The following is a 13,548-nucleotide window of genomic DNA, read 5'->3' on the forward strand; positions in this document are numbered from 1 at the left end:
TTCATTGCCCTGCACCTGTCCATCCTGGCAGTTTGGTCTTATTAAACTTTCCTCTGCATGTGCTCAATAGTCCATGTCTTTACCTCGCGCTCGCTCACTTCTCTCTCCTCTCACTCCTCCTACAGCTCACGGCCTATTGAACGCATTAGCACCTGTCACATCAGTCCAGCCAAGGTCAACTCTCCTTCCCTTCATTCTCCATCCGGCTGTTAAACACTTGAGTCCCGGCGCTCTGCTCTTCAACAATGGAGAGCCTAAGTGAGCTTCAGAACCCTCTTCTAGATAAGAACAGCAAGCATATGGTTATGGCCGACTACGGTTATGGTGGCGACTTCCATAGCAACCAGTATCAGGAGAACATTATAAACTACTTTGTGACTGGTGGAGGAGGTGGAGGAGGAGGTGGTGGCGGAGGAGGGGTTGCGGTCTCAGGAGGAAACGGCAAGGCTAAAGCCCAGCTACTGGACGCCACCTCGCTTCACCTGGCGGTGGAGGCCTTTTACAAGCCTAACTTCATCCTTTACAAGGACGACGTGAGCAGCAAGGGTAAGGATTACAAAAACGAGTGCTGTGAGACCACCTTCACAGAGAAGAAAGACAAGGACGTAGCGGTGGAGACCCCCAGTACGGAGGACCCGCAGGCTAAACTACTGGACGAAAATGAGGTGAAAATCCAGACTGTGTCTTACGAGGTGGAGGAAGAGGAATATGTTGAATATGAGGTAAGTTTGCACTTAAAAAGCACTTTAAAAGTTTCTTTGATGACGCTGAGTCGAACTCATGTTGTTTTGTACGGATGAATTAATTCACAAGGTCCTTGACAGGTGGCCTTAATGCATCGCAGCGCAATTCTCTCAGGGAACACCAGTTTCTAGTTATAGCCTACACTACAATATAAGACCCTTTTTTGGAAAGGCTTCACATTTCAAAAAGCTGTCCTCCAAAGGTTTAATTTTCTATTTGGAGGTTAAAATTGCTGTAAAACATCACGTTATGCTCTAGCAACATCTGCTGGCTCTATTGGATCATGTGTGACAACTACCACTTCAATTTCTCAGCAGATAGGCAAGGGCTAATGAGAGGGGTTGGGCAATGATCAGTGCTGCTGATAGGATGTAATGGTGCTGGATGGGGGTCCGTCACCCTTGAAGCTCAGTGAGAGAAATATGTATTTTGGTCATGTCCAGGATTCTGGGCCTTTCAGCATCTCTCAATGGATGTAGCTCCATGCTGGGCAGCACCGGTATTCACGGCGGTTGTCTGATGATATTGTAGACATTCTCTGCGTGTGGGGCTCTGGACCTTTGCGTGCCCATACGTGTGCTCCCAAAAATGTAAGCGACAGCCGCATATATCTGCATATAATGTGAACAGAACCAAACCGAATGACTAAATAAATGAAAAAATACAATATTAAAGCTACAAGTATAGGCATTGTAACATAATATACAGAATTAAACATTTATATCTAGATCTAAAGGTTACATTTACCAATGTTATTAAACTATGAAAGGGGTCATGAACTGAGAAATCTAAATTTCCTTGAGCTTGACATATAAGAGTCATCATACTATAAGAATATTCTGTACGTTTCAGAACTGAAAACGTCCTTGTTAGTCCAAAAACAGCTTTTATTGTAACTAAGCCCAGAGAATGACTCATTGTGGAATGTGACAGGTGAAAGACCGCCTCTGCGGAAGAAAATCAACGCCTACTTCATCATTGCAACTTTGGCCCCACCCACTTGTCAGGTCCAGATTCGAACCCAGAGTGTGTTGCTTTAGTGTTGATTTTAACCACTGTTCTATTGGGGCAGTGTGGACTAGAGGCAGGTTAAGAAGGAAAAAACAAAAAGTCTTTACTTATTATTCTTGAGCTAACACAAAGGATCTAGCATCATAGCTAGGTAGAGTAAGATACAAATCCACAATGGATGATGCAGGCAAAAGAGTCCAAAAACATAAAACAAAGATTACCAGAGAAGGTCTGAGCAAAAGTCTTTCAGGGTGGACCAAATGGGTATACACAAAAGCATAGGCTAGGCAAGAAAACTTAAAGACTGCGCAAAGGTACAAGCAAATTCAAGTCTTTAAATATACACCTGTTAACACTCTAACAAGCTAAGTACAGGTGATATCATTGAACCAATAACGAGCAGTGAATTAGGAAGATGTGGAAGGTCTTGTGCTCTTAGTTTCCCTCTGTTGGACAGACCGTGGTGTGACACCACTGGGGTGTTAGTGAGATGACGAGGAGAGAAGAGTAATACAGGATCACTGGACTAAAAATAACATTACTTTCCAAAGGATCCTAATGCTAGGAATTGTTGAGCATTATTTATTTGAAAAAAAGTACATTTCACTGTGGATTCTTTGGTAAATCAGTCGCAATTTCAGCGCATGCTTTGCAAACAGACTTTTACAATATGGACTCGACAGCAAATGCGACAACATAAGTAACCGTGTTAATTCTAATGCCTGACATGTAACCAGTTATTTCTGATATGTAATGATTCATGTACAGTCAGATGTTCTTTGTCTATGTGTCAGTAAATCAAACTAGTGACTAAACGGTCAACTTAACGTTGTTTCTCTTAGTAGGATGAAAATAATCTGTTATTTAAACTGTGATTAAATTATACATAGAAAGAGATTAAAAAAAAGCTCCCTTTACAATTGCTGGAGCTGTCAATCAAACAGCGTGAGTTTATCAGTGACAGAGTTCTGGACTCTCGCCAAAACTCACATTATAATCAACAAATCTCTTATTTACATTGTGCTTGCACTGTTAGTTATGATGAAAGCGTTCCTGAGTGTGCTGAAATCGTGTAGCAATGACAAGATCACTACATTCATGTGCTCAACATGTCTGTGATTAGGGTTGGGTACCAAACTCTGTACTTTTAAGGGCACCAACCGAATGATGTCGGTACTACGGAGCACCGATTCACATTAAATCAATCTGTACCAAATTTCGGTACCTGAGAACGCATCTGGTGATATAGACTATTGTCTGTGAATATTAAACCGCAAAAAGACTATTTAAATACGAATCCTGCATGTCCTGCGTATCTCTGTCCAAATTAATGGAGCAGAGGCACGGTTTAATTTACAGCACACTCTCAGAATCGCGCGTGTTGGTCGCATGTTTCCATCTCTGCCGTCTCATATGAAGACATGAACGCACGGACGTCATCCCCTGAGCCACAGAGAGTCACTTTATAAGCATTTTACCATGTCATTTGAGAAAAACTACCGTTATATCATAAACACACAGAAACTCAAAGGTCTTCACAGCAACCCGTTAAAATAAAAGTTCGGTTTAACTTGACAAATACATTACTGTTGTACTGTAGAATTTAGATACTCGCAATGTAATAATAATACTAACACTAATGTAATATTAATAAATTATCAAAACTTTATCTTTTAAGTAATAAATAAAAAAATGTGTTCATGTTTTTTAACCATAAAGCTTGGTTGTGCAGCACTTTGTTTGATAGATTAATTAAATTAATGTCTTTTGTCTTCATTTGATTACCAGAAAATACACAACACATAATTTGTGGGAAATCTTTTCAAAGAAATGAAATTAAAAAGAAAAAAATATATATATATATTGTTGTTTTTATGAATTAAATGAAGTACCTAGTAGCCTAGAAATAGTTCCACATGTAACACAATTTCATATCCAAAGATGTTAGCCAATCATAGCAGTGGGTGTTTACATTCAAGTCTCACAGCAGACATGCCCCTTAACATTTTTTATGTAAAAATCAGACTAACATTATAAGTGTACCCCTGGAAACATTATAAAACAATGAAACAATGCAGTTCATGACCCCTTTAAAGTTTATAAAGGCAAATGTATGTAAAAAAAGAGGAAATGTACGTGCACAGTTAAATTTATTGACTGATGCTAGTACATTTTCTGCAAAATTATAGGCTACAGATTTTCCCTCAAAAAGAACAGATGTGAATGTAAACAATATGAGCCTGAGTTATGTCAAGTGAAAGTTATTACTGTGAGCATGTGTGAAATCAGAACACTGTAAAAAATGTTATGTGCTATTTGCTTAAATAAATAATGGTAACAATATTACACATAATATTTTTGAGAAGTTTTGGCTTGGTTTCTTTAATTGAATCTACCTGAATAAATCATGTAAAATTTCCTAAATTATTTATTCTACGAAACAATAAATTCAATATTTTTAGTGACATGTGCTTATTAATTTTAAGTTGACTTTAAAAAAAGAGTATAAATTAGAGGGAATGGAAATGACCTGTTTCTATTTGACTTACGTTATACAATTAATGGACTGTATGCTGCTAGCACAGCACAAGCAGAAACAAACTTGTTACTGCACTGGCATTAGCAAAGTTATTGCTCATTGACCAAAGCAACATGCTTTATAGTATTGGTATACATGCAGTTATCCACAACCTAAACAGATCTACTCTTCTGCACAATGGTAACGGTCAAAACTTCATCAGAAAGAAAATCTTTCAAATGTCAAACATAACAGAACATTAAACGTTAACAGATGTTTCCCTTCACTCAAAAACACATAAAATAACACTTAATTTCAATATTAACTCTCCCTTTCCAGCCATATGCAAAGTATGCTGGGAACTAACAATGGTGTCTCTAAATAAAACTGCATAATTGAGTTAATTCTCTTAAAATAAATAGGTAACCTTATTTTCCTTAATTTTATCAGTTTATTTGGTTCTTCGATTGAAGGCTCAAGATTGCTTACATTTCCTTAAAAAAAATCAGGAAAATGTATCTCTTGGTTTTATTAGTGAAATGTTCTCAATATTTTCTATAAAACACTGAACCACAATTTTCTTAAGAAAATATACACACTTTTTTAATTATCACCTCAATTTTTTTAGTGAAAATTACAAGACCCATGATTCATTTTTTACAGTGAACGATTCATCTGAATGGCTAATGATTCATCTGTGTCTTTATATCAGATAATAGGATATTCATTAGCATCCTTTGTGAGATATTTCTTCGGTGCATTAGTAACATCCCTGTGACATTGAGGCGTGTGTTTCTCATTTGTATTCTATTGCTTTAAGATCCCTCTGTTCTTCCTCTGTGGCAATGATAAAGTGAACCCGGGAGTTTGCCTCTAGAGACACCTCTGTTGTTCCCATTCTTGTTCTTTATTCAGAGTGTTTTGAAATATATTTTGTGTGTGCCAGAAAAGTGTGAACTGTGCCTTAGTTGTTCCCACTCGTGGAGTGCACACACACATCTGTCAGAGCTTCTCGTTTGAGGGGGGAATGACTGCAGATCTTGGTTGGCCGATCTCCTCTAGTGGAAAAGAGCCACTAATGGTCCTAGCGTTTTTGTTTGGAAGTCACAGGATGTTATAAACGCAGTATTTTATCTCCTTAAAACCCCAATTTGATGACTTAAAATCCAATTTAGTTCCTTCTCCTCGGATGAATCGTCTGTTGGAAAGAATGCACAAAGGATGAATTATCCAGAATGGATTAAAAAAGAAATGGTTGCATAGCCTTGAATGGCAAAGCGTCTAAATGTCTTAATCGTGATCTTAAGAGATTCTCATCAATGGATAATAACTTAAGAATCCTTAATGTGCCTCCTTTAAATGAAAAGATGATGATAATGATTATGTTGATGGAGATTGTCATGCTCATTATCCCATGTTGGTTTTAGATAAGATGAACTTAAATGGTATAGGAATCTTTATTTAAATGTAATCTTTTGAAAATCTCAAAATGAATATCCTTTTTTTTTCAGATATTATACACATGCCTTTCATATGTTTTTGCTCTATATGTTATTTAAAAATGACCATAACATGAAAATAATTGTCAGCTTATCAGCGTTGGGCAGAATTGTAATATTGGTTTTAATATTGGCTTTAATTGCATAGCCACATTCTGAGACCAATGGAATGCTGTGATGAGAAATGTCACTTACATATAATAGAAATACAGATACACCAATATTAAACTTCTTTCTGTCTGATACTGTTCAATTTTTATTTAAATGTAATAGATTATAACTAATAAATGACATTAAAAACTAAAATTAAAGTGAATTTAGGCATTACAACATTATAATGTACACTCTAAAAACGTTTACTATGATTTACTCATTTTTTTTGTTGAAACATTTTTACACTAAAAAAAATGAGTACATTTTAAAGCAGTGAAATCAATTACATACACCATATGAGCTGAGCAAATGCAAGTAAAAAAATTAAGTAGAACTGTGTAACTACATTTGGTACATTTACAAATAAAATTGAGTAGAAAAAATTGGGGGAAAAACATTTAAAAACCAATATTTAAGAGTAAAATTAACTGTTTTTATTTATGAGCAATATTAACTCTTATAGTATAACTTTAATTTCCTCTAAACCTTTGTAAAATACTCCACACAACCACACTTATACATGACATTGGCCTTTATTGTTGATGAGTAAAGCAATACAGCATATATTACAGTTTTGACATGTATACAATATTTTACAACATATTTACAACATTTAAACTCATGTAACAAACATTTTAGAAGTAAAAATTAAACATTTGAAGTAATTCAAGTGTAATCAACCTGTCTGTTATCCAATTTCCACCGTATCAGCGCCATTTCTCGAACCTGAGATGGACTCACGCTCTGAGGGTGGACTTTGAACTTCAGACCGCCGTCCAGCGTTTCACTTGTATAGCTCAAAGATGCTGCAACGCGCCTGACTCCATAACCTGCCAATAAACAAACAGTGCACAGTTTTAAGAACATTTTAACATCCAAATTAATTATATTCATTATCTTAAGGAATAAAGTCGTGTTTTGAGCAAGGCAGTAGCACTAGGGGCTTCAAGGACAGATGCAGCACTCGTTTACTCACATTGCGTCCCTGTATGTTGTTTTGCATTAAATAAAACATTTTTAAGCTCAGTAATGATTTTATAGATAAAATAAAACACACAAACCTGAATTTCACAGAGGAAATGTTCCAATCCTGCGACGCTGAGAAGAAGGAACTCCTCTGGAGACTGAAGAGAATTCAAACAGCAGCGCTCACTCAACCGTCGAGCCGTCGTCACGTCAAGGGGCGGGGTGCAGTGTTTTAATTAAAGCTACACTGTGTGATATTTTCCCCCATCTAGTGGTGAAAAGGTATATGACCATCCAGTGAATTTTAGTTTCTGTTCCTCTCAATTCCGATTTCGTTTTAACTCCTACGGTGGCCGATTTAGTCCAAGATTAACATGGCTTCCAGTTCGACCTCGTCCACATTCGACACGGTGCCATTGAGTGTTAAAACGCGAAAGGCAAAGCTTGAATTTACGGGTATGTCCCTCTTTGGCTAATGTACTTTCAAGATGGAGGGGCAACATGGCGACCCGCATTCGAACCCCTTACCCGTATGTATTTTCAATGGCATATTATAAACTTACGAGAATACTTTATTACTTGAAAGAAGTAAATATACATTAATGAGCACATATATTTTTGAACGTATTAAGTGTTTTTAGCTAAGAATAAACTAAAAAAGTTACACAGTGGCTTTAAGTAAACTTACTAAATTTCTTCAGTGCGTGTGTTAAATATTAATAATCTTGATTTGAATTAAGTAATAATTGTGGTTCTTGAAACAGATTGATTTAATTCTCCCTTCTCAAATATTTTGATAGAAATTTCACAAATATATTAATTATATTTGAAATAAATAATTGGTTATTCGAACACTAAATTCTTTTAGTGAAAAAAACTTAAATATAACTGTAAATTTGAGACAAAATGAACTGTTGGATTTTTAGTCAATTATTTTGGTATGTTCAACTCAAAACATCAAATAAATGATATTTAGAAATTTTATTAAGTTAATAAAGTTAATTATTACTGTGATATTTACTAAGCCACTGAATTATTTTTTAGAGTGTATCGACCACAAAAATCTCTAATATCAGCCGATAACCAATATGATACCAATATATTGTGCATCCCTAGTGTGGAACAAAAACTAGTGTGGTAGTTTTGTATTATTAAAAGGTCTGTGTATCAGTTGATTTATTTCCATCACTGGGTATTTTTATTCCAATTATGTATATGTTTTCAATATGATCAATTGTAGATGCCCTAAGCTTGGCTTGCTAATGATCTAGCAGCTGGAGTGCTCTTGATGATTGGAAATCTGTAGTTTTGAACTTTATAGTAAATAATGTCATTTGTTTTCTTTCGCCACCCATTTGATAACATCTGCCATCACACACCATCTGTGTTACTGTGCCGTCAAATGAATAATTGTCTTTCAGCTGTTAGTGCATTATATATGGGCAAAGTTTTCAGAGAATGCGCATTTGTAAATTTGATCAAACTTAAAGAACATCCAATAAATAATTTATCTCTCAAATTCTATCCCCTGTGGAAAACAGAAGGAGAACATTTCTCTTCGGAGAGCTGTTTACCACCAAGTGCCACGGGGACACATTTCTGTCAGTTGTGGAGATGTTTAAATTTAATTTACTAGGCATAGAAAACTTTTACTTGAATGATTGACTGCAAAAAGAAAAAGCAGAAAAGGCACTGGGTTTTCTGTGTACAGTTGTATACTGTCAAACTGTCTTAATTTCTCGCTTTCTCCCTTGCAAACAAACTCTCACAGCTGAAATGTGGCCTCACAAATATGTCCTTTATGACAGAAAGAAAGACGGAAAAGTTCAACCCCTAATCATATTCTGCTGAAGCTTTGATGCACCTGCAGTTTCTTTCCACTTCCAGCATGCCGGATGCCAGTCTCAAGATGAATTTCAGGGCCATGTCAAAACATCAGCTGCCGTTTTATATAAAGCTCCTAAAAGCCATGCGATAAAGCACACTACAGGGAGCCAACTAAAATCAAATTCCTTGCTAAATTAATTTCAAAAACATAATGCAAAATTGCAAATATAACTTTGTGATTTCAAGACTATAAAACTATAACTTGAGACTAAAAAGAGATTATGATAATAATAATAAAAATTATTTTTACTGTTGTTTTTATTCTATACAAATATAAAATAAATGTATTATATAATTTGTGACCCTGGACCACAAAACCAGTCATAAATCACTAGGGTATATTTGTGGCAATGGCCAACAATACATTGTATGGGTCAAAATTATAGATTTTTCTTTTATGCCAAAAATCATCAGGATATTAGGTAAAGATCATGTTCCATGAAGATATTTTGTAAATGTACTACCATAAATATATCAAAAAGGTATTAGTAATAGTAATATGCTTTGCTAAGGACTTCATTTGGACAACTTTAAAGGAGATTTTCTCAATATTTAGATTTTTTTTGCATTTTGCACCCTCAGATTCCAGATTTTCAAATAGTTGCATCTCGGCCAAATCCTATCCTAACAAACCATACATCAATGTAGAGCTTATTTATTCAGCTTTCAGGTGATGTATAAATCTCAATTTAAAAAGAATTGACCCGTATGACTGGTTTTGTGGTCCAGGGTCACACATACATCAAATAATCATCAAAAATGTAATATCACAGCTGCATTATTAAGGGCTGCATCTAACACAAAATGTTTTGATTTACCAACATGTTTCACTAAGTGAAAAAAAAAAAATCTGATCATCATTAAGATCTGGTTGTACTGGTTCTCCTCATGTTTCCACAGGATCAGAGCCAAGTGCATTACATTGAACGACTAATGGTGTTTCTTCTATGTTGCTCCGTAGCCTAAATAAAAAGCTCTGGCACCAGGCAATTAATTACTCTTTAAATTATTAAGACCCACAGAACTCTGTCAACACTAACCCATTCTTAATCTCATTACTGCTACATTGTGGGCGAGAGGGTACGCCGAGTTCCCAGGTGATCAAAGGCTATTTACACAGACGGAAGATAAATGAGCTTGTTGTGTATTGCACAGAAAATTAATTTATCATAACTGCTGATGGACAGGTTAGCACGAGTAAACATCGCAAAATGCATTACTAATGTATCTCTGTTAGGAGGTTGCAAATGTCAATTACAAAAGTTTATCCCAAGCTTCAATATCAAATTGAGCCCCAAGTACTCATGAATTACTAATACAGCCTTGAGCTTTTTAAAATAATATTCTTTTAGCCTATATCAACAAGCATTTGCCATCAAACATCAGGTAAAACAGTCGATTCTGGAACAGAAAAGTAATGCATTTGAAAATATGGTTTGGATGATCATGCACACGTCGTCCTGATTATTTGCTCAGTGATTGAGAATCTCACTGTGGTCCTTGAACACAGGTCATGCCATACGCAAGTGCGGTCCTGGGGATTATAAATCAGCCGGGCTTATTAACAGCTCAGTAAGTCAGTATTTTTTATTTGTCTGGCGTGTGCTAGACGTTAATCAAACCCCCTGATGAATTATATCCTCCCGACCCGTGCCTGAAATGCTGCCAGCACCTGGCAGGACACAATTTAACTACTCTCTGCCATGAGCCAACCGCTTATAATCTCTGAACAGTCCCATTAAAAATGTATGTGGCTGTTTTCAGCGACGCTATGACACCTGCCGGGACAATGACCTCCCGAAGACATCGCTGATGCAGTTACTTGCCCCTTTGTAGGAATATAATTGCCTCGGAGAGCTTTTCACCTGACAACTCTTTTGTTCCATGACCCCCCTCCCCTCCCAGTTCCATCAGTTTACTGGTTGCTGTTTAGATCGCCTCATTCGCTTTCCATCCTCAACATCAAATTCCATTTGCACGGCTCTCCCTACTGTCAGAACGATGTGAAGGGAGACTGCAGCAAATGAAGGTGTTTGTCCAAGTTGAAATGCAAGTTGTGTTTTGCTTCATGAAAGGACAAAAAGTTTAGTCTTGCGGTGAAAAGTCTGATCTTTGTTGTACCTCATTCTGGCCAAGATCTATCTATCTATCCGCTTGGACAGGAGGACTGCTGAATATACTGAATATACAGTTCAGTTTTGTTCATGGTTACTAGCTAGTTAGTTTGAAATTAAATGCCTCAAACAAAATTCTAATGCCACTAGCTTAGCAAACTTATTCATCAAATGCACCCGTTATATGAACAGCAGACTTGGAAACAAATAATTAGGCAGTGCCACAAACAACAATTATCTAAATTCAAGGAGTTTAGTAAAGTGGAGATAAGTACCTAAATTGCCAAATTCAAAAAGAATGGGATTTTATACAAATACAATACTTTTGAGCTGGGATGCATTACATTGATACAAAGGTACAGTAAAGACATTTATAATATTTCAAAAGATTTCTATTTTAAATAAATACTTTTTTTGACCTTTCTATTCATCAAGGAATCCTGAAAAACATACACTCTAAAAAAAAAAAGGTTCTATATTGCACCAAAAATGGTTCTTGGCTCGTAATCATAGGGGAACCTTTTTTAGTGCTATATAGCACCAATTTTGGTGCTTCAGTGGTTCTTCAGCGGTTCTTCAGAGGTTCTTCAGCGGTTCTTCAGAGGTTCTTCACCGGTTCTTTGACTAAGGTGCTATATAGCACCTCTGAAGAACCGCTGAAGAACCACTATATACCACTTTGGTGCTATATAGCACTAAAAAAGGTTCCCCTATGATTACGAGCCTTTTTTTTTAGAGTGTATATCACAGTTTCCACAAAAATATTCTCTTCTTTAAACATTGATATTAATGATAAATGATTATTGAACACCAAATCAGCATATAAGAATGATTTCTGAAGGATTGTGTGAAACTTAAGACTCAAAATTTTTACTATTAACATTTTGACAACATATTAAAATAGAAAAACATTATTATGATTGTAATAGTATTTCTAAATGTTTTTATTGTATTTTTATCAAATAAATGCAGCCTTGGTGAATATAAGAGGCTTTTTTTCAAAACATCAGTTTGGTTTTTTTAGTTCAGGCAGTCCTCCTGTCCAAGCGGATATAACCCAGACTTTTAAACAGTAGCGTATAATTATAAAACAATAGAAAAATCTGTACAAATAGAGACCTGCCAACCTTGGACCAATTCTTTGAGTACCATAAGTGTGACAGGACGGCACACAGTGTTTGGGGCTGTTCATATATTCTCAAATTTTTCAACATATAAATCGGTTGTCAAGTAAACAATGCAGTCTCACTATCGGGAAACATTTTCCTAAACAGTGGTCCAGCATGCTGTTCTCTACAATGAATGTAGTGAAAAGGGTTTCTGCCCGGATTGGTCTCAAATCTTGTGATTTTATGAAAAATGTGTTATTTTTGAAGGGGATGAATCTGTAATTGTTTTATGTTTTTTCCCCTCTACGTGGCAGTCTGCAAGACACACAAACACACACACGCGCCTATCTTGAAAATTCTAGTTTTACCTGTTAAAGTTTTTTTTGAATTTGACTCTTTTAAAAAATTTAACTTGCACTGCACTGGGCTATATTATAATATACAGTAAAAGTTCAAAGTTTCAATACACCTGCTCAAAACCATTTTTTATTCCTGATTAATATTGCATTGCATAATGTATGCTTATACAAACTGATAACCACAAGTGAATCGCATTCAAATGTTCAATATAAATGGAAATATATATTTTTTGTTTTTTGTTTTCAGGTAGGCTATTTACATTAGGGATTTGATGTATACATGTGATTCATGTAAAATACTTAGTTTATTATTCCAATACCCAAATATGATACTAAATCCCACAGAAAAAAGGGTTTATATTTGTGACGTGCTGTCTTTGCAATTGATCATTGCACGTTATAAACAGGACAAACGTTAGCCAATACAAACATATTTATAGAAAACAGCTGACAATGAATAGACAGGACCAATGAAAGCAAAACAAATCACTTATTCTAAAAAGTAAAATATCATGTTAGCCGTGCCCGACATATAACAAGGGGCTGTGTTAACGGTAAAGCATCCGTCATTTAACAAATTTAAAAACACAGATGGATGATACAAAATGCTTTCTGACATTTTGACAGAAAAAAACAAGCAAGAACACAATTTGAACCTAGCACGTCAAATTTCATTTTACAATCATATTCTCTCTCCGTGTGTGCGAGTTTGTGTTTGTTTGTGAGAGAGAGCTCAGCACCGAGACAATTGTACTTTTTAATCCATAAGTAACAAAAAAAAATGCTAGTTTTCATACAAAATAAATATGTAACATAATTTGATACTTTAGTTGTTATTAACAGTCACACACCTTTGTGCTATTCCTGTTAAGGCAGTATTTTGGAGTAAACACTGGTCATAATCTATCCAAAACTAGGACAATACTCATATTTACTGTATGTCTGTCTTTAATTTCTCCATTCTGCCAAAAAAAAAAAAAAAAAAACTCTTACTACAATACAGTGGTAAAACATCCACCCCAACCAGTTTACCTTAAGGAGTTACTGTACTGTCCGCTCGCTTAAGAAATCAGAGTCAGGTGGCGGGATTTGCAGTCTCTTTTTAATAGACCTTTACGCATTTGTCAATCATTCCAGTTTTCTATTTGGGGAATGAACCCAGCGCTATGACTGGTCGAACTCTTCTTC

General features: G+C 35.7%; 1 protein-coding gene across 2 annotated transcripts in view; it reads left to right on the top strand.

Moving 5' to 3' along the window:
- Positions 1–13,548, top strand: part of syndig1l (synapse differentiation inducing 1-like) — a 47,728-nt gene that overhangs the window by 5,972 nt on the left and 28,208 nt on the right. For both annotated transcript variants that reach the window (XM_079831034.1, XM_079831035.1), the window contains exon 2: positions 126–722. In XM_079831034.1, the coding sequence (XP_079687160.1) occupies positions 246–722 (477 nt within the window). In that variant the 5' untranslated portion in view covers positions 126–245. The remainder of the gene's footprint in view (positions 1–125; positions 723–13,548) is intronic.

This window comes from Gobio gobio (assembly GCF_949357685.1).
Source record: "Gobio gobio genome assembly, chromosome: 12".
NCBI lineage: Eukaryota > Metazoa > Chordata > Actinopteri > Cypriniformes > Gobionidae > Gobio > Gobio gobio.